Genomic DNA, 27,120 nt, shown 5'->3' with positions numbered 1-27,120 from the left:
AATACCAATGCTAGTAAGGATGACTGGAAGCAGTAAAAAAATAACAGGAAACTGCAACCATACTTAACGCTCTATGCACCAATTACACTTGATCACCAGCTGCTGTTTGGGAAATGAGCCTGCACTCACTGAACTGAGTGCAGGCTGAGATGCATTCACAGACCTATGTGAGTGGTTGAAATTTAAGAGCCTCTGTATTGCCAGGTGTATTTAAAAGATCAAGATTATTGTGAACTCAACTTTACCAGTTGTAAATCAGAGGTTTCATTGTGTGAGGTGATGGTTGTTTTTTTGCAAAAAGGGGGTCTTACCCAAAGAGAGCCAGAGGGGCACTTATTTAATAAACGCAGGGTACTTGTCAGATCAAGATGCAGGAAGACCCTGAAATCAAATCTTTGTGTTTTTGTTTTTCCCATGCAGGTCATGCCCTTACATAATTAGTGACACCTCTCCCACATGTCCTAACTTCATACCTGAACATCCCTTAGTGTGTTTGCACTACTTGGTTCACAGATGGCAAAGGAGTTCAATGGAGTATGATGCAATAAAATCAATGGCCTATCTTTACAGTTAAGTTTAATACACAAGTTTAAGTTAAGTTTAATACACAAGAGTGGATGACCTAAAATTGGGTATAAATTCAAGTCTGAAAACGGGTGTGGATTCTAAAAAACAGGTTTGAAATGATATTGAAAACGCAAGCGACAGTAAAATTGCTACTAACTTTAACATTTAATCCTATAAACAAAACAAAACGGCGGGTCAAGTGCAACCTATCAAATTAACGATTACTGTGGTAAGTGATCACAATGCAATGAATGACCCACTGTGCTAATTAGCCAAACACATTTCCCATCAATTTCAAAACAATCAACACAATGTACCCAAGGCATTTTCTTCATCACGCTAAAATCAGTCACGAGTTGAGAAATCCCGATCCAACCCATATGTTTTAACAGTAAGACTTTTTCAATGAAAAAAGCTTATTAAAACATAACTGAACTTTAAACAGGTTGGGCTCACCTCTTCATCAATTCGCCAATCCGTGCATGTGTACAAGCTGCTTGAAGCTGAGAACATAAACCGTCTACACGTTTCGTCAAAATCGTAAGCGGTGATTCCGAACGCCCCAAGACGTTTCCTTTCTCGGAGCAACTGCTCCTCCCTGGAATAACCCGAAAATGAACGGCTGATCCTAAGCGAGTCCAACAAAGGTTTCCACGGGAGAGGCATAAAATCGTTTTCTTCTTTGCTGTCTTGTTTAAGGTCAACATAGTGGATAGTATTTTCACGACTCCCAAACGGAACTGCAAGAAAATAAAGCTTATTCTCGCAGAACGTGAATGAATGAGGCACTCGGTTTACAAGACTCTGTTGGACGGACTTTGTTTGCTTCACAGCAAACTGCAGATCTTTCCAACTCTTCTTGTTCCATGTCGAAAACGAGCCTTGGCGAGGCTTCAAATCGCCGACGTCCGCGAAGGGAGAAGGATCAGACATAACGCTATGGATGTACAAGCGAAGGAGACCTTTCCCAGTGCCATAAAAGAGTGTTAATTTGAATTGTTCCTTTTTCACAAATACCGCGTGAAACCGGCTTTCGCTCACGTCCTTCTTCAAAATATTCAGGAAAAGTCACGATTTCGAAATTTCGCACCTAAGTAAGTGGTCAGCGGATTATAGTATATAGTCCTATGTCCTATTAAGGAAATTCTCGTGTATGCCGAGGCTTGTCGATAATGTCTCGGGTTTGAGTCGTACTACCATCGACTTCTAGAGCGTAAAAGATGCAGTTGGGGCAACTCTACTGAGTATAATTCAATAAATATGACCGAAAACACAGTAGCAGAGAATGCAGACACCAGTGGAGAGAACAAAGAAAGTGGAGTTGATGTCAACGAGATTCTCACAGACGGTTTTATGTATTATTTCACCCCCAATCTGGAGAACATTCAAGAAAGACTCGGCGAATTAACGTAGGTTTTGTGAGTGCCTTTTGTACCCTATAGCTGTAAGAGTTAAACTACACTTTAATAAGCACGTATCCGGAGGCTTTAATGGCATAAACAGGTTTTCAATTCCGTACTACTTCAATTCCCCGTCTTATTACTTTCCCCAATGCAATGAAATGTCTCTGGAGAAAATTAGGATCGGAGGTTAGCTTGTACCCTGGCACTTAATTATTATTTTCATGTCTAAAGGCATATTTTGAATCCAGTGCCCACGCCTTTTTGTGATTTCCGGATATGTATTAAAATATATTATTACAAGTTAGAGCAATTTCAGAATATCAAACAGGCTAACTTGTAACAGTATGTACAGTCAACTGTTCCCACAGTCGTAAAATTTTAGAAACTAAAATAGCACTCCCATAGTCACACAGCCCCAAGGTCGATCAAAAATAAAGATTAAGATAAAGATTAAGTGTAAAAGCTACTGCTCCTGTAGTCCTACAGTCCTATAGTCAATGAGTAATGTACCGGTCAAATCAAAGCTTGAACATTCCCACCCCCTCTCCTCAACATACCTCGGCCATTTGAACCCTATGGCTTCCCGAGGCCCCATGCATATGCATAAGGGGTGGGGAATTTGAACCCAAGCCTCAATGTCATGTGACGTGTCTTGGTGCGTGCACGACGCATGATAAGTCATGGCGGAGGTCGACAAGTCAAACTTGTCTGATTTTTAAGGGAAGAATTGTGGCTTCATGCGGTGCCGTTGTGCCGCTGCAATTTATATCAAAAGTGTTGCGAATGCCTTAAGCCAGTATCAGCCAGTGTTCGCAAACTTCACGATTTAATATCCTTGAATTATTACAGCACAATTTCTCTCTCTAGTAGCTAGTCTCAAATCTCAAGTCTCTAGTAAAATTACATTGTTTATCTGATCCTTTTGTACGTACCCACGCGCGACACACCCCTAGCGATAATTGATATGATACAAGTAACTCGATTCTATTGTCTTATCAAAATACCGGAAACGGAAGTCACATAACACAATCACTGTCACACAATATAGCTAAAATATCTCAACAAAAGCTTAAATAATCTGGGGTTAGTCTACGATAATACATGTTGTGTTCGTATTAAAGGCATGTTCACATTGTTTTCTCAGTTTGTATTACATTGGATGGAAATCATTTGCTGTTAATTTAAACTCTGGTTCAAGAACTGAAGGCATTTCTGGCATCCTAAATTCATCCATGTGTGTGTGAAACTTGAGACACCACGTACAAACACTGGCGGCATCCTCAATTATGTTTTTACTCTAGAACTGAGCAATTTTGATCTTGATATAATATTGTGTATCACTTAAAAAGTATATAAAATTGAATGGCTTATTTCCCCGGGATGGGGGAGTTTGAACAGCTATTTGGCTCGGGGAGGGGAAATTTGAACACTAATTTTTCAAAAATTCAAATGCTTGGGGGGTTGCCTGGGGGGGGGGTATGTTGAAGCTTTGATTTGACTGGTACATAATTAAGATTGGGTGTGTGTCAATAGACTAGTGCTCCTCAGTACAGTCCCATAGTTGAGGAATACTTAAGATTAGCGCACTTTAACAAAAGTGTATATTCTGTGGTCATGTACTTAAAGAATGAGGTATGGTGATGTCATATTGGCCAGTTGGCAGCTCGTTTTGGCAGCGTTAATAAAGCTTTAACTTAAGTTGTGAACTTCTTTATTGTAGACTCTTACTTAATGAATGTTTGATGGATGCGGGACTGTGGGAACTCTGAAACCCTTCCCTAGAATTTGCAAAAAGTTGTTTCTAAACGTGCTGAGTAGAGTTCTATAACTAAATGGGAGTGACAAAACTTGTTTTTGAGTTATAACACAACTTGTTTTCTTGCGGCTTATACTGTTGCTATGTTAACCTATTATATTGAGAAAATAGCCATAACTTGTTCGCCAGTGTTTAGGCATTTGCTTGAAAATCCCATTATTGTTGCATCAAATGAAAAAGAGTGGTAGCAGTGATCCATAAAAGTATAAGTGTTTTAAAGATGATGGAAACCTGTGCCACCCCATGATCTTAAGTATGGTGCCTCCTTTTGCTACTGTTATTATACATTCTGCACATCTTGGAATGATCCAAGAAACTCTGGTTTCTCAAGGATGATGGCTACTTTGGTATTTTTGCACAGCTTACAGCTATGTGCGAAAAGCAGATTTGAATAAGGATTATTGGAATCTAAAAGGAAAATAGGATCTATCAAGAGAATGTATGAAAAGTTTACGTGCTGTAATGCTGTAATTTCTCACTATAAAATGTTTTTTATTTACAGACAAAATCAAGGAATTCTGATTGAAACTATTCAACAGGAAAATGACAAGTATGTTGACTGTCAGTCAGCTAGAAACCTTGCAATCATGGTAAGGACAATATGGATCATTTAAATAACTAGACATATTCTTTATGTTGTCCTTTGTTTATTTTATTAGTACACCGGGAGATAGACAATCTTGTACCCAGAGTCCTCAGGCTTTTTGGTCAGTGGGTGGGTGCCAGGAGAGACTCTAGGGACTCTGCAAAAATTTAAATTTTTTGATTGGCTCCTCTTTAACGGCTTCCATTGTTATACCTCAGAAATCCTGCGGTAATAAAATTCCAGTTCCCCAGAGTCCCTTCTGGTGACCAACCGCTGGCCAAAGAGCCTGAGGACTCTGGGTATGAGATTGGGAGATAGATTGTGGGAGTTTTGGTCAGTGGTATGCAACTTCCCTGGTGGGAAGGAAGATGGTTGTGGTGGTGGGGAGGGAAGGGAAGTGGGGAGTGGGTGCGTCGCTTGTTTCTCCAGGTCCTTACCTTATCAGTATTTTGGATTCAGACTTAAAAGATATAATTTTCCATACCCATTTTCAGACCTGGGTCCAGTAGTTTGAAAGCCGATTAACACTAAATCCGTATTTAAAATGTAGTTGGGGTTTTCATCCCAGTTGTTAAAAGTGTTTTAAAAGCTAAATTTAAGCTAATGGTAGACAAAGTCTTAATGCGCTTTCCATTGGATCATCAGAAATGGCTGGCCAGACCGGTCAGTTAGTAAACGGAATGTACCAATAAGGATAAGTTTTATCCTTGTTCTTTGAATTTCTTCAAAATAGCCATTTACATACAGGGGCCAGTTCTGACAAATGAAAATCGCCCTTAGTTAAAACTAAGGACAAAAAATCTTTTGTAAGAATCTATATTGGTTAGTAATTAAACTCAAATTATAGTTTACCTTAAGATTAGCTTAATAAAATTGGGCTTTGAACAACCAGAATAAATTTCTTACCTTTTTTGGACCTGGACTATGTATTTAGTAGTATTTTGGATACTTCTCACTCTGTCTTATTTACCTGTTCAAAAAGAGATCAAAGCCAGAACTGGCCAAACAATGCCCAATTTGAAACCAAAACAGCTCAAAAAGCAATATCTTAATAATTATTGGGGTGGCACATACCAATATGTATCATCCTACACCCCGCCTCCCCCTGCGCAGAGGGAGTGGGATTTTTCTTTTCAGCTTCATGCTTGAAATCAGTCGAGAGAAGACTGACAAGTGGTCTGGTAGGTGTTTTGTTGAAATACTAGGAGTAGACCTTTCTTTAGTTACAAGAATGGAAATTATTAGTTGTTTCATACAGTCCTTTCTTTTCAGCTTTCCTACGTTCGCACATATCATTCAAAGCTCACAAAAATCAAACAGGATATGAGTTCTATTGAAGATAGAGTTGGAAAGCTGAAGGTGAGTATTGTTTGTTGATCAATCTACTAGTCTGGGATATAAAACCCGGTGGCATCATCATATGTTTGCTTGGTAGCACCTCAAATAATTGTAACAAACGTTTTGCGACTGAAGATGACATAAGACGAAACATGTCTTGTGAACTTAAAATGTTACAGTTCCATTCCATTATAAGGATGTGTTGGTACAGTGTATTTTTAATTACAGCTTTGGGGCGTAGAGTGGTTTTCAATATTATAATAATTACTCAGAGTACACTTGAAAGTAGTCAAGAGTCAGTGGCTTTCATTACCTAACCGACTGTTGATAATTTGAGCTTTCTTTGGCTTTGCTTTATTAACCTCTGTGATTGGTTTAAAACTTACACCACTTTCTCAACCAATAAGAAGTGAAGCCTTGCTTGGATGCATTTTCCAGGGTGTGTTGCCATTAAATTTGTTTGCTGTTGAGCTCTAACATTTGGTAATCGTGTTGTCCTTGACTGTAGGTATTGTAGTAAGAGTGTTTACTTTGGTTTGGTCTTAGGACACCCAATTGAAGAGCACCGTTAAGACCCAATTCTCATTAACTCAAACCGTATAATCATTATTTCAACTCAACCTTCTTGCTTACCAAGGGAAAAAGGGATTTGTTGAAGCAAACACATGCAAAAATTACAGAGAGATTCAGGACTCGACGTTTCGGAGTCATCTTGACTCCATTATCAAGAGAAAATATGTTTATGAACGAGGATATTTAAATAGGCTAGAGCTGAAAATTAGCATACTAAAAGATGGCTAATAGATGATTATTATAATTATATTATCACTACTGAGCTAAGTCATCTACTTCTGACATTCAAATAGTTAATTAGGTTTCTCATTGCCCTCTTTTCATGTCTGTTTTCCATCCCTTTATCCTATTTCACGCAAATGCTTTCTAGCCTATGAAATAGTGGATTGGTGTTATTAATTCTGACTTGAATAAATCTATTCTTTTAGAAAAGAGCCATGAAACTCAAGTTACAAAAGGAGAAAGAGGAACGCAGTAAAGTAGAAGCTTATGAACGACAACTAGAGTTAGAGAGACAACTCACAGCTAAACTGGCATCAGACCATCAACAATAGCCTTGTCTGAAAAAAATGGACAATATTGTATTGGTTGTTGCTGTCACTGAGATATCTCATTGAGGTATCCATGCCACATACAGTATGCGCGTTGTGATTGGTCAATTATGCGGGCTATATTTCACTGTATGGCCTGCTTAATTTGAAAGTTACCATTCTGCGTGCCCGATTAACCTCAGAGATATAAGTTTAGTAAGATATTTATTATCTTACTAAGTTAAACCTAGTTTTCTCGGTCCGTACTGTAAGTTACAGGTCCTCATTTTTTTCCTTTGATTGAAAACACTAGGTCTGTAACTTACAGTGCGGATCTTGAACTTAGTTAGTAGGAGGTATGTATGAGCTCAGGAAATCAACCCTCTCATGCACAGACATTCAAGGGCAAAAGGTGAACTGATTGTTAAAATAAAACGTTTTGAACCTTTTCAGATCATTTTAACTTTTGTAACTTACATAAATATTTGATGACAAAACAAGTTTCTTCTTCTCTTGCCAAGACTGTAAACTCACAAGGTGGAAGTACCAAAAATAGGTCCATTTTATTGTTTGCTATAGGCAAATCTTTGTTTACACTTTTTGCCGTATTAACATATGCTTATCACTATCTGATGAAGCTAATAATAAAAATAAAAACTCTAAATATTGAAAGGGCAAAACAGTTTTAGTTTTCTCTGAAAATTTGAGCCCAATACATCAGATAGTTTTGGAGAAATTCTCTTCTAAAAACTCAAAATTTTACAGAGAATGTATGGCTCATTAACTTTTTTACCACCTAGCAATTTCGCAGTTTTTGATGGTTGATTTTTCCTTCAATATTGCTTGCAAAGAGCTGAAAAGTGCGCAAATTGCTCAACTTAATCAACCCTTTCAACTTTTGCATTTAGTTTATATATATACGGCCACGGCTTCTATGAGTTAAGTCCTATGCTAATGAGGAAAAATGTAATCAAGGACGTCAGCAAAGATTCGCCTGTAGACATGGCATGCTTTCGTACATCAACCAAGACAAAAAGTTTGGACTGTTTTGTAGTCTACCTGATTATCTCTACAGACAGACATAGGCATCAAGTGAACATACTTTATTTAAAGTGGTGGATATGCTTATCCACACAGCTAGTTTTCAGGTACTTCACTAAAATAAAATAGACTTTGAGATATAGATTAAATATAAAAGATACAAATTTAACAAAGTACAAGAGAAAGTGAAGTAATAATCAGATACAAAGTAATAATAATTATTGTACAGTCTATATCCCACTATAAATTCGGCAGTTGTGTAATACTTTATCAAGGGAACAATAAATACTATCTGGTTTCAACCACATGCATGGGTTTTTGGCAATTCTATCGCAAATGCATTTTTTTTCCTTAAATAAAAATTGCTCAAGGTAAGCCCTAATTTGGCACAGAGACTGGTTAAAGGGAGGGGTTCACATTTCAGCGCACGTGCATGAATCTAAATGCTTTTTCTCATTCCGGCTAATCAACTTTATGGCCTTAAAAATCCCACTCACATGTACTTCAGTAATCACATTCTGTAATCAGTCCAAGCAAAATGACTGAAAGCCAAAATAATTTCACAGAAAATGCTAGTGGATTGTACTCATATTGTATATTGAATTTAGCGTTGACCCATAGGATTTATTCCATGGTTGATGTGGTTACAGTTATTTGCATGCAAAATAACGCAATCACATGAAAAAATTACCACCCGAGTTACCTATTCTCTTCTGAATGGTTCATAAACAACAAATTAAATTAAACAGGCTTGGGTCATAGTGAGCAAAGGTGAAAAAGTATTTTGATTCATGGACATGCGCAGAACCGTGAACCCCTCTCTTTAACATGCAAGAAACTTTGTTGTATATTTAATTTTTGAGCATAATGCTAAAATGAACAAGAAATAGCTTAATATTACATTTCTTGAACATTCAATCCACCTAGTCAGTTACCGGTATCCTAACACTTAAAAGCCCTCAAAAGTTTTATTTCAATTGCACAGTCACGGGCAACCCAAACTCACTTGTAACATACCAATTGAATGTGAAAATTATAAGCTAAGCATTTGTACATGGGAACTATAATATGTTGAAAACTAAGCTCCATCTTAATTAGCAAAATAGAAACTTACTAACTTGTGATGTCTATGTCCTACTATATGTCCTGATAATTGTTAAGTAGCAGAGGTTTGTTGGATTTCTTGAATGAAAGTAGAATAGGATCAAGGCAATCTGCAGCCAGCTGAGACACGGTAAAATTTTTGATATAATGGCAGCAGTTCCCATACAAACCCTTACAATAATATGTTTCCAACGGTATGTTGTGAGTTTGATATAGCTTGGTGACCTTAATTATGAGACCAAAGGTTCAAACAGACTACACTTTCTTTTATACAGCTTATTTGGCTTTGCCTGTGGAAATTATGATTTCCCACTGGTCAGTGTATTGATAATTATTTGTGTTAAACTTACATTACATGTATGTTTTCAAAACGAGTAATTTTGATTGCTCATCAACAGGAGATTCCCTGTGGCAAATTTGGTTTGGCCCTGTGTAGTTCATTTCGCCAATATATGATAAATAAATGAACTACTGGCTTGTTTGGCATATCTAATAAATAAAAAATTATAATATTTAATAAAGTACTGTATATTTTGATTTTTTCTAAATTTCTAGTGTCTCACTGTATGAGAGACATTTCACATCTACCCCGTTACATGTCTTGTCCTCACGCCGCTTGAAGTCACAGCCTACTTAAATAATAGTCAGAGTGTTTTTGTTGAGGGACTACCAGGTGATAGTGGCTCCACAGAAATTTGATGTTCTCAAAACTTACATATAAGGCCTTGAAGCTTCGCTTCCTGGGCTTAATATTTTGTTTTTAGAACATCATATTTCTTTGGGGCAACTATTAAACTGATAGCTCTGAGAAAGAAGCACTCTAGATATTGTTTTTATTGTTTTCCACTAAATTTTCTTTACAGCTCACCCATTTGACCTTAAAGGCAAAAGGTTGAAATGAAAAAGACGAATGAACAACGTACAGGGAATAAAAAGTGAGCTGTTTGAACTACATGTAATGAATTAGAAAAATAAATGGGATGTTTTTTTGCGGACAAGTAGCATCCATTTGGGTATTTTCCACGTCAACACTAGATGCACTGATAGCCTCTCTCTGTGGATGAACACTATCATGTCACATGATCAATGTAAACCAATGAGACTCTGAGAAAATCTAGTGGTGAACTATAATTCAGGACTAACTAGTACATATTGGTATAAACTGCAACACTTTCTATCATTATGATAGTCTGACTGCAATTCAATACATAATGATAGTATATATAATATAAAATGTTCACATTCAGGTATTTCTCCCCTAAATTACAATCTCTTCTGTGTTGTCATCATAGGACACACCAGCTTGTGACTGCTCAGAGATTTCTCTGTCCCTGCTGTTGTTACCGTTTCTCTGTTCCTCAGTCAGTGCGGGCCTTTGTTCATCCTCCACAATCATCGCTACTGAGGGAACCTCAAATATTCCCTCAGTTTCATCTGATCTCCTCTCATCTATAACAATTCCAGGATTGTGTCTGCCAGGACTTGACTCACCATTTGTTGTATTCGCATCATTAGAAGCAACGTTGCCACCCACTTGATGTTCACTATCAACATTTCCAGGGTAGGGTGGAGGTGGATTGAGTTCATCGTCGTCAGAGCTTTCACTGTCACTACTTTGTAGAGTAAATATTCTTCCAGGCTGATAGTGGTTTGGTATGTGAGAGCTGCCCTCTGTCACTATTCCATTTCTTTCCCTGGCAGAGGGGCTTGATTCAGGTGTTGGAAACCTGGATGGATGAGTCATGACTAGCACAAATAACATAAAAAGTGTAATCAGATTTAAACCAACCTAGGGTCTTGGGTTAAGATGGGGGGGAGGGGGGAGGGGTGGGCACATACCCAAATGTCTTAATATCGTTCCAGCACCATTTGAGGATGAGACAAAAATTTTACACCATTTTATTTCAATGTTAATCTGTCCTCCAGTTGTCATAAGCAGTCGCGTTTAATTTAGAGGATTAAACTAACCACAAGGGTGCTACCTGACAGGAGCCCGATAGCCTGGGCCACCCAAAAAAATGCTCTGGGCACCTAAATTTTTTGCAGCAGCACCTAACAATAATTGAAGGGGTGCACGGAATAAGGTCCTAAGTGACTTTTGATGTAAGGTCAAATTCTCCTCTTGTTTCACAAGCGAATTGACGGCAATTTGAAAGGAGAATCTAAAAATGTATCAGAAGACACTAAGGGCTTTTTTCCAGGCACCCCTTCAACTGAAACTAATGAATTAGAAAAATGTGAATTATTCACATGTTGGGCTCCTAACTACTCAGTTGGCTTTTGGCCTTGTAGGCTCCTTGAAATTTTTCTTAGGAAGCAGCCTGGAAAGCATCATTTCTATTCTTGAATAAAACTGAGTGTACATGTTTGGGACGGACACTTGGAAATGACACATGCTTTGTGTCCCATTACTGTGATTAATTAAAGATGCTTTTCATTCAACTTGTCTGAATGTTTCATATTCCACTTTGTTTTGTGTTTCTTATAATACTTACTTTTGTGGTATACTTGAAAACATTCTCCCTAACAAAATGAACTACAGATATGAAGTGTTCTTTTTTGTTGTTGCTGCTACTGATTAAACTGCTCTCAATATTGTGTGCTCTGCATCAAAATATAAAAAAATTGATTGACAGTGGCTGAAAATAATTTCATGATGATTCCTGATAATTTGCCTGGTGTGACATGTGGCTTATGGTATGGGGAAATTATTCTAAGTCATAGCATCGTTAGGATAACAATCTGTTATGGGAGATTTATCACAGACTATCTTTTCAATTCCAAAAACATAAATAGGCCATTTCCTAGTTGCTTTGAACCTCACGAAAATAAGGCTTAGTGCAAAGTTTTTATTAAATGAATGTGAAAATTAGTTTTCATTCATAATAAAACTAATTTTCATATCATTGAAAAGCTTTGCAGTTAGCCTCCCTTTAATGATGAGGTTCACAGCATCTCAGAAATGGCCTAGTACTACTGACTCTGTGTGATTTGATGTAATAATAATCAAAAAGTATTACCTTTATAATTTGTTAATTAACAAATAATCCAGAATGATTCACCTGTACTATAAGAGGGTGGCAGATCTCCTTGATATACAGAAGACTCATCAGTACCCATAACCTGCCTGTTATGGCCGGTATTTCTAGCATTTCGAACTGCTTCCCTCTTCAAAATGCAGCGCATCGTACCCAGTCCAATGAACACCGCAGCACAGACGATTGCACCTGATATAATGCCACGAGTGCTTTTAGACACTACTGGCGCTGTAAATACAACATTTAAAGTATTTCTGTCAATAATTTCATCTGTAAAAAATATCCACCATACAGACAATAATTTAATTTAATCAGACTCCACTTTGATCAAGCTCAAACTCCCATTAGATATATTTTTCATGGTTTTGGCCACCTAACATAAAAGAAAGTTGTGTCAGTACCTTTTTTGTTACAGAATGATGTAGATCCCTGTACGTACCATGCTCAGAATGTCTGGCTTTTTTTTCATTATTAATATTCAAGAAGATTGTTACAACCACTTGCAAGTCTCAATTTATAGCTTGATATGCCAGCCTTCATAATTTCATATAATACACGATCATCCACCTACTGTAGATAAATAGGTATGGAAAGTTTTATGTAGCTTGGAAGCTCTATCAGATTAGGAATACAAAAGCATTTTTTCTCTCGACTTGGGGTAAAGCTGTGGAATGAGATACCATCTCAAACAACAGACCTCCCGAAGAAAACATTCATAATGGTACTTTGCCAATATTGCTTTTTGATGTCCTGGAAAAAAAGACGACTTTATTGAAATCCCTATGATAATTAAAAATGTAGGACTAACTAAATAATAATTATTGTTCCATTTACTATTATTACCTTTATTCTGTGAACTAGTGTAAAATACTATAAATCTGTTACTACGTAAAGTTTTTGCATGTCTGTATTTGTAAAATCTTGTTACTTTTCTCAAGTGTTCCTGTATTCATCTTGTCCGCCTTGATTAGTTTTGTAACTATTTGTAGGACAAGCCATTCAATTTTTTCAAATAAATTGTTGTTGTTGTTATACCTAGCGTAATGATTGTACGTAAAAGAATCACAAACTTTCATGGTTTTGGCACTCAGAAAGCATGGAGTTCAAAAGAATTTGATGACATTAGTTACATGCACACAACAATAGGTGACAGTAATCAAATTGACCAACATGTGGGCAATCTTTATTAGTAAGGACATCTGGGTGGAGATTGACCTAAAATGTCATTGTGATATGCTATAATCCTAGCCTGTAAAGTCATTCATTAACCTAAACTGACAACCTTTTAATATCATCATTTGATGATACAGGCATCATCATGTGACTGCATGGAAGTTTGTTACTGCAGCTGTTGTTGCTGATGTCATACCAGCCTTGAACTGCAGGAGTAGGAGTAAGAGTAGGAGTATCGGGAGGATATCAATAAATCCATCAGAGCGCATTGTAGGTAAATTGCTAATTTAATTAATAATTTTGATTTCGTGTTTTTCCCCGTGAAAATCTGAGTTTATAATAAATTATATTTATGAATTTACAATCAAGTAGGTGGTGAATATTATTTGCCATCAATTTTGGCCTGGCCTTTTTTCTGGAACAATACATTATTCTGTCATAAACTTACATTGTTTTGTGCCTTTTGGTGAAGGTTAGACAAACATTACACTGACTGCCTGGCCTTAAGCATCTTCTGGTGTATACTAGAGAGTGATGATGATGATGATGATGGACAGACATCAGTGTAACGTAAATCACCAATTCAATGAGGTTTACTTACTGTCTTCAAAGTTAGCTTCATAGTGAAGAGAAAATCCAGTATTGGAACTAGAGACCTCAGAACTAGAATTCGAAATGAACTGCACTGTCATGGATGACTTTCCTATTTTGAAAGAAAGGGGTAATGACTTTCCGCAAAACTTTCCTTCCATCACAGCTCCAGCGTCTTTGTTGAGTAACAAACTATATATTGCCACATAATCCACGCATTGACCATCAGGAGATTTGGGTTGCAGTTTGAAAGCACTGTTGAATAAGTGGCAAACACAGTTTAATACAACAACAGTGTATTAACCCTAATATTTATTTGATTATGGTTTGATATCGATCATGTTGTCACTTTGTTTTGTTTCAAACTTTAGTATAAACAAGATGCCTGCTATACTGGCATTACGCGAGATGCCGTGGCTGATTCATTTATTCCAACTGTGTGCTTTGCAGATTTATAAAACCATCCTTGCTAATGGAATAGTTTGAGTCACGATGATTGCGTTACGTTGTTTCCCTTGTGTTACGCTACTCAGGGTTTCAAGGGAAATTGGGGGAATTCCATTGCGATAACGTAAGCTTCTCAATGACCTCTTTTCTGTCTGCAATCGTGGTCTAAGACTGTCAAAGAAAGCACGATTCCTTCGCCAGGAACTCACCAATTTCCACCGTTTTAGATGTCGAGTGCTTCTTAGAAGTTATTCTTTTGATTTACCGCTTCAAAATGGTGAAATTTCCGTTTGAAAACGGCACACTTGAGTCCACAACATGTCAGCAATATGGCGCCACAATTTAATCCAGCTTTAATGGATAAATCAAATGATGCGTTGACGTCACACAGGTAGGGGTGAGTGGGTCCCCTCCCTCGCGATAGAAGCGACAAGAACAGATTTTGATTGGCCTGCTGTCGTTGAAGACAATGAGAACAATACATCCCGAGTAGGAGAGGGGAGACTTTAATGAATAAATTAATGTACAGATTTGTAGCTACGAGGAAGAAAAAAAAAAAAAGAAATCGACCCGTTTTTAGACACGGTATGCCCCCTCAGGGCATCCCGCGTAACAAGATGCCTGCTATACAGGCATTACGCTTGATGCTGGGGCTAATTCATTTATTCCAACTGTATCCTTCGCCGATTAATAAAACAATCCTTGCTAATGGAATAGTTTGAGTCACGACGATCGTGTTACGTTGTTTCCCTTGTGTTACGCGACTATCACCGGAAATGTGTGAAATTCCATTACGATAACGTAAGCTTCTGAATGACCTCTTTTCAGTCATGCGTCGTGGTCTAAGACTGTCAAACAAAGCACGATTCCTTTGCCAGGAACTCACCAATTTCCACCGTTTTATATATTGGGTGCTTCTTAGAAGTTATTCTTTCGATTCACCGCTTCAAAATGGTGAAATTTCTGTTTGAAAACGGCACACTTGAGTCCACAACATGTTAACAATATGGCGCGACAATTTAATTCGTCTTTAATAAATATATCAAATGATGCGTTGACGTCACACAGGTAGGGTTGAGTGGGTCCCCTCCCTCGCGATTAAAGCGACAAGAATGGATGTTGATTGGCCTGCTGTTGTTGAAGACAATAAGAACAACACATCCCGAGTAGGAGAGGGGAGAGTTTAACGAATAAATATATTGATGTACCGCTTTGTAGCTACGACGAAGAAAAAAAAAGAAAAAAGAAATCGACCCGTTTTTAACACAGTATGCCCCCTCAGGGCATCCCGCATAATTAGTTTTACCAGAAGAAGTATAAACTGACATATGATACCTTTGAGGTCTATGATGCCAGTTGCATTTCATGGTAATTATGTTACGATTTCCAAATGAGAGCCAACTTGGAAAAGCTACCAAAATTGAAACCAAAGTGATCGTAGCTACAAAAAGAATACTTAAATGGTTGAAGAACATGAAAATTGTCATAAAACTGCCTGTCAAAGTTTGGTCGCCATAGAAATATCAAATTCAATGAACATTAAGGTTAAACCATATACCTTTAGAGGTGTCTCACGTCCAAACAATGTAATGCGGCCAGTTTACACTAGTGTAGATATAAACCTCACATCAAATTAAAGTTTATAGAGCTTGCTATCAAACTATTCCAAGAATTTTGAAATAAAACGAATTGTTGAATTTTTAAGTGCTGTTTTCTCGAATCAATTTTTTCACTTGAGGAGGCTTAAAACTCAAAGGAAATTTTTTTGTTTGTCTTCAAATTTGGGCAGTAGCTAGTTTAACATATAAACAACAACCACGTGTCTGCCAATTTTTCTCAGACAGTGAATTTTGTACAATCACTCCACATTCGTTTAATCCTATTTTGAAAATGTTCTCTGTAAGTTACTTTTCACTGTGATTGAATATGGCAAAACAGACACGTTTTTTTAGCGCTTTGGGTCTGGAAACTGAGGAGCAAATTAAAATAGCGAAAAACAAAATTTGCTTTGACTTTTACATAGCTTTCAAAAGGTGATTAAGACACCCGCATTTTAATAGAGGTTGTGAAAAATTCCACAATTCATTTTATTTCGAAATTCATGAAAGCCTCGTCTATAGATTTGAACAAACTGCCTGATTCTAAACCTTAAATTAGCTCATGATTGAGTAAGATTTTGATTTTAGTCCCTTACCTAAATGAGACTTCGATGTTCCCCACATCACCTTCAACAGACACCGTCCAGGTACATTCCTGTCCAGCAGGGTACAGTTTGGGATAATTTGGAGATTGAATGTCACCTGATGAGCTAGTGAGGTGATGTCCACAATTTCCTGGCAATAAAATTAAACAATCACTAATTTAAAGATTAATATTTACAGCTGCTATGCCTGTCATGAAGCTTTGTAAAAGCTGTCAAGCCATTAAGAAAGTACCTGGGTACAAATGTAAGAAGGATTTTTAAATTAATCCTCAAAAGGCTTAAAAGCCTCCCAAGCCAGTTAGAAGTGTTTCAGTCATTTCCAAACTCTAAGTATTATAAGTGTTCATCTTCACCATATACTTACTGTATAGTTAATTACTATCTATAAAAGTCAGTTTCCACTCACAATAAATTTCAGGCCTGTGTTACATTAATTAAGTAAAACATATAATTTTTGAATTTCTCCCTGGACAAAGGTACAATTGTCGATTTTGTCTTTAGAGTTGAGTTTCTCCACACATACATGCTACTTTGGCACACAAAGACTGGTTATCACGATACAAATGTACGTAGTTCTATATTCATTTTGTGGCTTGAATTTCATGAATGAGCTGATGACTATTGCTCTTAAATCTCAACAAGAAACAAAAACAATAAGAGAAGGTGTGAAACATGGTTGAATATTTATTAGCTTTTGTTTGCCTTAAACAGAGAAGAATAGAAATCTTTAATTTCATGCCTCACTTCAGTTGGTTTAGTTTTTAGACTAACTCATCAGGTGACTATTTGCTAACTTAAAGCCCTTGACATGATAACCAGTCCTTATTCCAAATTAGCACGTAGCACATAATGAATTGGAAATTGGAATTCTCTGGCCAAGTCATAACTCATCCTCTTGCCCTGCAAGCCATTCATTTATAAAACAAAACCAATGATTATGCTACAAATAATATTAAATAATATTGTCTCAAAACTGGCCCACCTTCAGCAAATGAGCTTCCAGGAAGGATAACTGAAAAGAAGATATGAAATTTTGTTATTTAATAACTTTATCAAAGCTTAGAGTTCTTAGGTTGCCGAATTGGAGACCTTGCAAAACCCAGGGTGCCAAGCTTCTTGTGTTTATATCTTATGTTTGAACCGTTCTTGTTAATTGCACCCATCAATATTGTTACGTGCAGTGGGGGCAGACCTACGCAAAGGCGAGGGACTTGTTCAGATGCCCCTCTGCAGGTGGCATCTGAGGATGGTGAAAAAAGAGTGTCTTTAAAAATTTGTTAGCAAGTCCAGCAAAGGCCAAAAGTCCATTACAGGAAGATACCTGCTGTCCCCTGCCAATGCCCCATCAACAATAGGCCATTTTACAGTTGTGTGTTTAATTTAGTGACCTGGCCTAGGATTGGAGGCGAGGCTAGGCGTGACCTTGTTTTGATAAAATTTCACTGCTTTTCATATGTAAATGCAACTAGTTAGCATAAGAAGAGAATGATCTATGTATGAAAAGCAGTGACGTTTGTATCAAAACAAGATGCTTTTACTGACATTTATGGATGATGCTGAGGCTGATTCATTTATTCCAATTGTATGCTTTGCAGATTGATAAAACTATCCTTGTTAATTATAGTGGAATAGTTCGGTGACTCGACCCAGTTATTTTTTGGCGGTACCACCCTACTTTGAAGCTCTCTGGTATCCCCACCTTTACTTTTATCGTAAATGTAACACATAGAATGGACAACATATAGATCAATCTACAATAAAGCAAAAAAATTTTGGCGATCGGAGTAAATGTCACATGGTTATAGTGCCACGCCCCTTTGAGGTCTGAGTCGAAATTCTGCTGTTGCCGGCTTTTTTTCATGAAAATCTCTCGGCTACACATAGTGTGCATTTAGTGCCTTGTGCTGAACAGAGTTTCAACAAAATCGCAAAGACCCAATTCGAGAAATTTAGCGCTTTCCAAATTTAGGTCATAATTTATGTAAAAATGATAAGCAAACTTTACACGATTATATCTAATAAACTATGAGATTTATTCCTTTATTTTGGGTATCTTTATAACAGATGGGTCCTTGCAAGTCAGCAAAAAGCTTTAGGGCCTTGTAAATGCACGCGATTTTGGGCAATGCAAACATATAGAAATTATAGTTTAAGCTATTTGTTGACGCTTGTCAGTGTTTCAGAGACCTTCTCACAAAAAAAAAGCATTTTCTTAAAAATTCGTAGTTTTTTTTCCTTCAAATTTTTTCAGGGCCACAATTGATTAACTAACTACCCAGATTCTGAATTTCATGGTCATTGAAAAACTGTGACATTATCTTCTATAAGCCCAAACTTGAGTAAACAATGAAGATTTTAAGCATTTTGGCTGAGTTTGTGCTTAGGGAGTTTTCTATTGTTTCGAGTTTGTCATGATACAGCATTCTTGTTCAGCACGCGTGGGGCAACAGCAGAATTTCGACTCAGACCTTAAAGGGGCGTGGCACTATAACCACGTGACATTTACTCTGATCCCCAAATTTTTTTTGCTATATTGTAGACTTACGATAAAAGTAAAAGTGGGGATACCAGAGAGCTTCAAAGTAGGGTGGTACCGCCAAAAAATAACTGGGTCGAGTCACCTAAATGGCACACTTGAGTCCACAACATGTTAACAATATGGCCGCCACCAGGAGCCCATTACTGCCGCCACAAATTTATCGGGACAATAAAATACAAGTTAATAATTGAAAGGTGCAGATTTCAGGCTACCATGAAGAATAAAAAAAAAATGACAAAGATATTGAGCCCATTTTAAGACACCTGCTGCCCTCGGGGCATCACGCGTAACAAGGTCACCACCAGCCTCGCTTCCAATCTAAGGCCAAGTCACTAAGCACTGTTATGGGAGGGAAGGGGGTGTATTATATGTATTACTGCACGTTTAAACATTTTCTTTACTCAACCAATAAATTCGTACTAATTAATCTGTCACTGGTCTGAGAGAGAATCATTCCTAATCAATGGTTTCTTCATTCAGCTGGCGATTGTGGACAACTGATCGGAGCGAGTTTTGTTGTCTTTACCCCTTCATCTATTTTCCTTGCTTATTGTCTCAGACAACAGTGAATTAAGCTTATGTCATTGATTAGAGACACTGATTAGAAAAATCGTTGTTATGATTATTCCACAGAAACAAAAGATAAAAGTTCAATATTGGGGCCCCGGGATTGGAGCGTATGTTTGTAAACTTATTTATCCACAATATGGTACGAGTTTTATATTCTCCAACTGATATATGATCATTATCACAAGATTATGATTATCAGAAAAAACACAGAAAAGAATAGATATTTAAGAAAAGATCTTTTCGTAACTTACCGATTGCAACGAGAATTAAGTTAACAAAAAGACGATCGCGTGCAAATGCCATTATGCAGAATAAAGTGTAAATTCCACCTCCCTTGAGCAGAACATCAGGCAAACGTCACGCCAACAAAGACGAAAGTAAGTGATCAACTCACTGGCATAAAACTTTAACGATCCAATAGGTCTTGTTTTCGTCGAAGTCGATCACAAAAGAAGTCCCACAAAACGAGTGACGATAAAAAGCATTTAAAACCTCAAAGAGTTCGACAACAAGAATCCTGCAGGCTCTCCTGCAGGGACTTCACGCTTCACATGAGGGAGCCCGCGTTACTGATGGACCCAGGTCCATGGACTAATCATGTGGACCACAGGTTACCCAAGCTCATGATCATCTTGCGTAATAGCGGTCAAGGCGCAAATATAAGAGTTTGTATGGGAATATTTACGATCGGGTTTAGGAGGTACAATTATTGGAAAGTTCTCAATAAAAATGACATACCTTGCTTCTAAGCTGTATTGCCTATTGTCTGTTTGTTATTTCGCGCTGATTTGAGGCCATTTTAGCGAGTTATCACTTCCTAGGTTTCCCACTCCTCTCTTAATTAGGACCACCTCGTGGGACCACCCCTAAGGACTGGGTCCATGGATCCAGCCCCGGCCTATCGAACCACCAACACTGCTCTTTGCGAGCACCTTTTACAACAGATCATAAACGAAACCAACCTTTTATCTTGTTCCTACTTTATGTGGCGGCACTTGTTTGTTTATACTCTACTAGGCTTTGTTTTATCCGTATTTCTTGACTGCACATGTAAAGCTTAGTCTAGTTTCGACAACGTATGACTCCAAACGAATAGCAATGGTCTTCTTAATTCTGCATCCCGTAGTAAAAATACTTGGGACTTGGCACAGTCTTTCTCGTTCTGCTTGCGCCCGGACGATTTGTTTAAAAAAGTATGATGTAGAACGAACTCTGCTTCGTCGGTACTCAGAAATCAGACTCTACGATTGCAAAGAAAACTAAATATGGATTGCGTATAAAACTCAATGGTGGTAAAAGCATAAAACCTCAATTACATAGAAAGTACGTAGACGGTGAATTAAATATTGAACGCCATATTTAATCTGTATTTTATACTTCGTCCGCAATCCATCCTTTATTATATTGACAGGTAAAATATGCCTTCGAAAATTTGTTAGGGGTGATCCATGGACCGGGTCCACATGGGTGGTCCATGGACCTGGGTCCATGTTTTGTATACGTCCGTCATTGATGACTGACCGAGAGCGACCCTCGAGCTTTAAGCGAACGTAGAGCTTGTACTCCGAACTCGTGGTATTTTGAACTTTATTCCTCTGCAAAACAATCAATATTATTAAGTTGCAATAGACGGGAAAAGGAAAACCATGCCTGAAGCTTGAAATTCGTATATTCTCAGGCAAGTGTCCAGGGGCGCGGGAAGGTTCCAAAAGTGGCGGGAAATTCCTTCTTTCGTGTTCGATTGAAGCTCGAAGATAGCTTGTGCGCAGACGCGGAAGTCGGATGTTTTTTAACTTGCGATCAGGCCACACTTTCACGCTACCCCGAGAAAAAGAACGTCTGATCGGAGGTTAGGTGCTCTTTAACCGGGCAAGTGGTCTCACGACACCTCCCGACAATTGACGAACTTTCCCGACTACAAAGAGCTTGTAGTCTTGTGTTTTGATGAGTCATTGAAGGCAGCAAAATGGGAAATCTCATCAGGCAATTTTGCTAATTAACCTAGAAGAATCTTTGAGTGGTTCTTGCCCGTAAACGGGATCTTGAGGATGGTGAATTGAAGTCTCGATCAGTTCGTTAAACGTTTATATGGCTCTTCTCTTTCCGGCCATCTTGTCTAGTTGTCGGTCGAAGACGGCCGGCAGAACTTAGCCTCCCACGCAGACGTTCTTAGGGGTTCGTCACGCGTTCCTGCCCCACAGTGGGGCAGGAACGCGTGACGAACCCCTAAGAACGTCTGCGTGGGAGGCTAGCAGAACTAAGTTCTAACTAAGTTCAAGATGATGACCTGACAGTAACATATTTATATTTTCTCAACAAGGATATATTTGAAGGTGATTTAATAATGTTTAAAGACTGTTTTACATCGACATCGGCTGATCGGTAATCAAGTCAAAGTGGCTCACTAATCAGGTGACTAATTAAAAAAGTGCTTGCATGAATGAACACAGCACAGCAGTGAGCGTGTCAATATACATTTCCATTTTCTTCATCCCCCCTAATCCCCACCCAAGTGCACACCCTTCACACTTTGCCCTTGATAATTAAAACTCCCTTTGTATTTCAATCGTTTATATACACAGCCAACCCAAACGCACAACAAAACCATTGTGAAAATTGTATATAATTATTAAAAACTGCATCATTGTATAATGCAATTCGAGGGATTTGATTGGCTTAGCGGCCATGGTATATGAGCAATTACACCATGGCCGAGAAATGGCGACCATTAAATTGCCTTCTGGTCGTTCTTGCACTGCGAAATCAGTAAGATCTAGCAATATTTCTCGGTTGTTTTTAATAAAACAATTATTCCACTTGCGCTTGTTGGATATGAGATGATTATAGCCAACTCGGCGCTATGCGCCTCGTTGGCTATCTATCATCTCATATCCAACGCGCGCTCGTGGAATAATTGATCCAAGAGTTTGTGTGGGAACCATAATATGTTGAAATCTTTGCTTCATCTCAAATAAGCCAAACTAAACTTACTTTTGTGATGTCTGTGTCTTCCTGTCTTATTTGCTGATTAAATGAAAAAATATGATCAAGGCAATCTGCAGCCAGCTGACATGTTGCAGTTCCAATACAAACCCTTATAATAATATTTTTCCAACAGTCATGTTGTCAGTATAAGCTGCCTATAGCTGAAAATGATAGGAAAGGTCCAAACAGACCATACTACTTTTTACACATCTCTTATTTGTCTTTGCTTCCAATTACTGTTTTCAGTATTTTAATACAAATTAAAATTTGTGTTCAAATTACATTTATTTACAGGTATGTTTTTAAAACGAGAAATTTTAATTGCTCACCAACAGGAGATCGCTTGATCGCAAATTTAGTTTGGCCCTGTGTAGCTCATTATACCAATAAATAATAAAAATGAACTATTGGCCAGTTTGACTTATCTAATAAATAAAAAGCTATAATTTATAAATTTTATACACCGCATTTGAGTTTTTTTTCCTTCTGAATTTCTAGTGTCTCATTACATGAGAAACAATATTTCACATCTACATGTCTTGTGCTCACACCGCTTGAAGTCACATACTATTTAGACAATACAGTGTTTCTGGTGAGGGACTATCAGGTCACAGACAGTCGCCCCATGGAAATCTGATGTTCTTAAAAATAACATATAGTATAAGCCCTTGAAGCTTTGCTTCTTGGGCTAATATTTTGCTTTAAGAACATCTAATTTCCAAGGGTAACTATCACACTGATAGTTGCGATACAGAAGCACTTTAGATATTGTTTTAATTTATTGTTCTCCACTAAATTTTCTTTGCCACAGAAGTTAGTAGTACTGGCATAATTTTGAATTTACAGCTCACCCATTTGACCTTAAAGCCAAAAGGTTGTAATAAATAGGCGAGTGGACAATGTACAGGGTAAGAAAAGCCACCTGTTGGAGCTGTCTAATGAATAAAAAAGAAAAATAAACGGGAGAATATATTTACAGACAAGTACTATCTATCTGGGTATTTTCCACATTGATACTTAAGATGCAGTGATAGTGTGTCTCTGTTGATGAACACTATCACATTACATGATTAATTTAAACCAATCAGATTCAGAGAAAATTTAGTGGTGAACTATACCCTGTAATTCAGGACTAGTGCGACACACTGCATGAACTGCAACACTTTCTATCATAGATCATAGTCTGACTGCAATTCAATACACAATAATAGTATATATACCCCTGTAATTACATACAATGTACACATTTAGGTATGTCTCCACTAAATTATAATCTCCTCTGTGTTGTCGTTATGGGACACACCAGCTTGTGACTGTTCAAAGATTTCTCTGTCCCTGCTGTTGTCTCTTACAACAGGACTGCATGTTCCTTCACCAGTCGCTGTGGACCTTTGTTCATCCTCCACAATCATCGCTACTGAGGGAACCTCAAATATTCCCTCAGTTTCATCTGATCTCCTCTCATCTATAACATTTCCAGGATTGTGTCTGCCAGAACTTGACCCACCATGTGTTGTATTTGCATCATTAGAAGCAACGTTGACACCCACTTGATGTTCACTATCAACATTTCCAGGGTAGGGTGGAGGTGGATTGAGTGCATCGTCGTCAGAGCTTTCACTGTCACTTCTTTGCAGAGTAAATGTTCTTTCAGGCTGACCATGGTTTGGTATGTGAGAGCTGCCCTCTGTCACTATTCCATTTCTTTGCCTGGTGAAGGGGCTCGTTTCAGGTGTTGGAAACCTTTCTGGATGAGTTATGACTAAAAGGACAAAGGAATAAACTTTTAGTTAGTGCTTTTCTCTCACTTTATCTAGCACTCTAGAAAGCAAGCTAGTGGTTTAACTTTATTTTACAACAAGTCAGCTCGACTTAGTTTCCCTATCACCCACACAATAAGCAGTTTTGATTTTTATTTGTATAATTTGTAAATTATTTGTTTTCTTGTATGGGGCTGTAGTACACTGTATTCTTATAAAGTATTGTTCGTAATATGTGTAGATGAATGTAATATTATTATTTTTAATAAACTGGTTGGTCCCAACACAAGTCTTATTGTCTGTTCCAGGGTTTAAAATAAATAAACAATAAAACTACTGGTCCTGCATGACCTGATACAATAATGAAACAGCAAGCAACTCAGAATGACTTAGCTGACGTACCTGTGCTATAAGAAGGTGGAAAATCTGCTTGATATGCATAAGACTCATCGGTACCCACAACCTCCCTGTCACGAGTATTTCCAGCATTTTGAGCATTGCAGTTATTGCCACCTGCCCCCTGCAGCATAATGCAACGCAGAGTACCCACTCCAATGAACACCACAGCACAGATAATTGCAGCAACAATACCAGCAGTGCCTGAAGACACTTGTGAAGCTACAAATACAACATTCAAAATGCTTCTGTCAGTAATTTAATCAGTAAAAAGACATGCACCATAAAGACAATACAACTTTTAAAATTAATCAGATTCCACTTTAGCTCAAATTCCCACAAAAGATACAAAATGTTTTTCATGATTCATATAAGGAAATTGACAAAGTTGCTTTGTGTCAGTATTGTTTTCGTTGATGTAGATAGATTGCTCTACATTTCATGCTCAGAATATCTGGCTTATTTTATAAATATATTTTGAGAAGTTTGTATGTGACTTATGACCACTTGTAAGTCTCAATTATTATTTTATAGATTAAGCTGGAAAAAAAATGACAAACTTTCATGGTTTTGCATTAATTTGGCACTCTATCAGAAAGCCTAGCTTGAGTTCAAAAGAATGAGATCACTTAATCTGATGGGCTCAGTACATAACCGAGCCATGTCGCATTTCAGACCTGGCTTTTTGTTGTTTTAGCTCAGATTCAATGGAGTTTTTGCATGTGGCCTTGAATTCCGTCAGGAAATGTTGCTGCAATGTTTTATCCACTGAGTTTTATCCACCGACTACTTCGTAGCAACATCACTTGACAGTTTCAAATCTCGACTTAAAACCTATCTTTTTAAGACGTATTTTTATAGTTTGTAACTTAGTTTATTTTATTCTCACGGTAATGTATTTTCCTTTTCTTTTAAACATATGATTGTAAAGCGCTATTGATCAGCACATGTAAATACGCGCTATATAAATTGGTAAATTATTATCATTATTATTATAATTATTACTTTGCACATTTGTTTAATTGTGATATATATTGGTAATTGAACTGAGTGGAGTGCAATTTGGTCTGAAATCATACGTGTGATTTCAGACCAAAATTGCACGACACGAAGTTCAATTACCACTTAATTACATCCATTTTGAAATCACAGAGTATCATTGTCAATATTAATATTCTATTTGTGTTACTTCATTTCCATTTTGATGGGCTAAAGAAAGGATGCAATTTAGAGCAAAAAATGGTGCAATTTGGGAATAAATTACATCATTTTAGACCAATCAGATTCCAAGGATCACCAGTGATTTCAAAATGGATGTAATTAAAACAGAAATCTTACCCATAATCGTAGGTTCTATTGCAAACCAGCAAAGTGCAAAGCATCAGATAAAACATTGGTTGAAAACTTCGATCTCATGCCAGCTCACGCATACAGACCAATTTTCAATGTCTGGTTGAAAGATGTGAGCTAATTACAGCCTAAACTGACACACCTTCCAAAAATATGTTAATGTAAACTCAAACCAGTAAGAGAAACGAAAAGTCCAAAAATGAGCCAATGACAACACTAAACCCGAAATTTCTGAGTTTTGAATGTCCATATGGAGCATAGTCTTCTTGAGAACTTCAGAATTATTGGAATGTCTTTGGAAATCTTTGTGTCGTCTTTAAAGACCCTGGCACTGGCTGAATGAAAATCCCTCGCCTTTGAGTCAGAAAAAGGTTGGCAGGTATAGGCTACAGTTAAACAATTTTACTAGCCTATACTTGCCTCCAACCTTTTTCTGACTCAAGGCGTGAGATTTTTATCCTGGGAGTGCCAGGATTTTTGAAGATGACGCAACTATAATTTGCCATTACTGCAAATTTTTCTAGAGAGTGCAATGGGGGGTTCACTGATCTCGAAAAACCATCCCCAGAGGGTATGGATATTTTATGACACATTCCTCAACTTGCATTGATTTGTGACTTTTGGTGAAACATTGACAAACACCAGACTGACTGCCTTATGTACCTTCTGGCATATAGAGAGTTATGATGATGATTATAGACAGAGATCAGTGTAAAACACAAATTCAACGAGTGAAGTGGCAAGGGCCACGAAGAGACTCACAGGTTTCAATCAGCAATTTATTCACTCAAATCAAGGGATTTGGTAAAATACCTATCAGAGAAAGTAAAGGAAACAACTAAGAACGACTATAAAAAGAATAACCGCGAAAATGACAACTGAAACCAAAAAACAGGACGACTGAAAAAACACTTACCAATTGCTGGATTTAGGTGGGTGAGTGATAAAATGAAAGTGTTGAAAATATTATATACCACTGAATTTACATATAGTGCGAAAAATTGTTCAGGAAGGAATGAAGGGTGCAGGACACAATTAACACGTATAACTATGCGGAAAACAAAAACTACATGGAAAAGTGTAAATTAACAAAAACCGCAACATCCTGGG

At 37.5% G+C, this 27,120-nt stretch overlaps 4 protein-coding genes across 4 annotated transcripts in view; 1 reads left to right on the top strand and 3 right to left on the bottom strand.

Moving 5' to 3' along the window:
- The window catches only part of LOC146462070 (dipeptidyl peptidase 9-like), a 203,213-nt gene extending 201,569 nt beyond the window's left edge, over positions 1-1,644 (bottom strand). The window contains exon 1 of the mRNA XM_085086089.1: positions 1,024-1,644. Within this exon, the coding sequence (XP_084942215.1) occupies positions 1,024-1,500 (477 nt within the window). The 5' untranslated portion in view covers positions 1,501-1,644. The remainder of the gene's footprint in view (positions 1-1,023) is intronic.
- A 110-nt stretch (positions 1,645-1,754) lies between these two features.
- Positions 1,755-8,161, top strand: LOC146462069 (biogenesis of lysosome-related organelles complex 1 subunit 6-like). Its single transcript, XM_085086098.1, has 4 exons — positions 1,755-1,976; positions 4,289-4,376; positions 5,645-5,731; positions 6,712-8,161. Exons 1-4 carry the CDS (start codon positions 1,828-1,830, stop codon positions 6,835-6,837), a joined length of 450 nt encoding a protein of 149 aa, XP_084942224.1. The 5' UTR covers positions 1,755-1,827; the 3' UTR covers positions 6,838-8,161.
- On the bottom strand, positions 7,902-20,112 carry LOC146462068 (uncharacterized). Its single transcript, XM_085086091.1, has 6 exons — positions 19,771-20,112; positions 17,393-17,422; positions 16,402-16,540; positions 13,771-14,015; positions 12,021-12,224; positions 7,902-10,704 (listed from the first exon to the last, which is right to left on the bottom strand). Exons 1-6 carry the CDS (start codon positions 19,820-19,822, stop codon positions 10,217-10,219), a joined length of 1,158 nt encoding a protein of 385 aa, XP_084942217.1. The 5' UTR covers positions 19,823-20,112; the 3' UTR covers positions 7,902-10,216.
- Positions 20,113-21,807: 1,695 nt separating this feature from the next.
- LOC146462067 (uncharacterized) lies at positions 21,808-26,911 on the bottom strand. The gene is made up of 3 exons (XM_085086094.1): positions 26,773-26,911; positions 24,667-24,882; positions 21,808-24,266 (listed from the first exon to the last, which is right to left on the bottom strand). Exons 2-3 carry the CDS (start codon positions 24,791-24,793, stop codon positions 23,767-23,769), a joined length of 627 nt encoding a protein of 208 aa, XP_084942220.1. The 5' UTR covers positions 24,794-24,882; positions 26,773-26,911; the 3' UTR covers positions 21,808-23,766.
- Positions 26,912-27,120: the final 209 nt, after the last annotated feature.

The sequence above is a fragment of the Pavona decussata genome, unplaced genomic scaffold (genome assembly GCF_977016875.1).
Source record: "Pavona decussata unplaced genomic scaffold, jaPavDecu1.1 SCAFFOLD_192, whole genome shotgun sequence".
Classification (NCBI taxonomy): domain Eukaryota; kingdom Metazoa; phylum Cnidaria; class Anthozoa; order Scleractinia; family Agariciidae; genus Pavona; species Pavona decussata.
This window is presented reverse-complemented; position numbering and strand designations above follow the sequence as displayed.

What these genes read in the sequence shown, in the direction of transcription:
- LOC146462067 (XM_085086094.1), bottom strand. Translation starts at nt 24,793, where the DNA reads ATGCTGCAGGGGGCAGGTGGCAATAACTGCAATGCTCAAAATGCTGGA. An exon ending in TCCACCTTCTTATAGCACAG is followed by an intron (nt 24,267 to 24,666) that starts GTACGTCAGCTA and finishes TTGTCCTTTTAG; the next exon opens with TCATAACTCATCCAGAAAGG.
- LOC146462069 (XM_085086098.1), top strand. Translation starts at nt 1,828, where the DNA reads ATGACCGAAAACACAGTAGCAGAGAATGCAGACACCAGTGGAGAGAAC. An exon ending in CTAGAAACCTTGCAATCATG is followed by an intron (nt 4,377 to 5,644) that starts GTAAGGACAATA and finishes CTTTCTTTTCAG; the next exon opens with CTTTCCTACGTTCGCACATA. An exon ending in ATAGAGTTGGAAAGCTGAAG is followed by an intron (nt 5,732 to 6,711) that starts GTGAGTATTGTT and finishes CTATTCTTTTAG; the next exon opens with AAAAGAGCCATGAAACTCAA.
- LOC146462068 (XM_085086091.1), bottom strand. Translation starts at nt 19,822, where the DNA reads ATGGCATTTGCACGCGATCGTCTTTTTGTTAACTTAATTCTCGTTGCA. An exon ending in CTTAATTCTCGTTGCAATCG is followed by an intron (nt 17,423 to 19,770) that starts GTAAGTTACGAA and finishes TCTTCTTTTCAG; the next exon opens with TTATCCTTCCTGGAAGCTCA. An exon ending in TGAAGCTAACTTTGAAGACA is followed by an intron (nt 12,225 to 13,770) that starts GTAAGTAAACCT and finishes TTGTATTTACAG; the next exon opens with CGCCAGTAGTGTCTAAAAGC.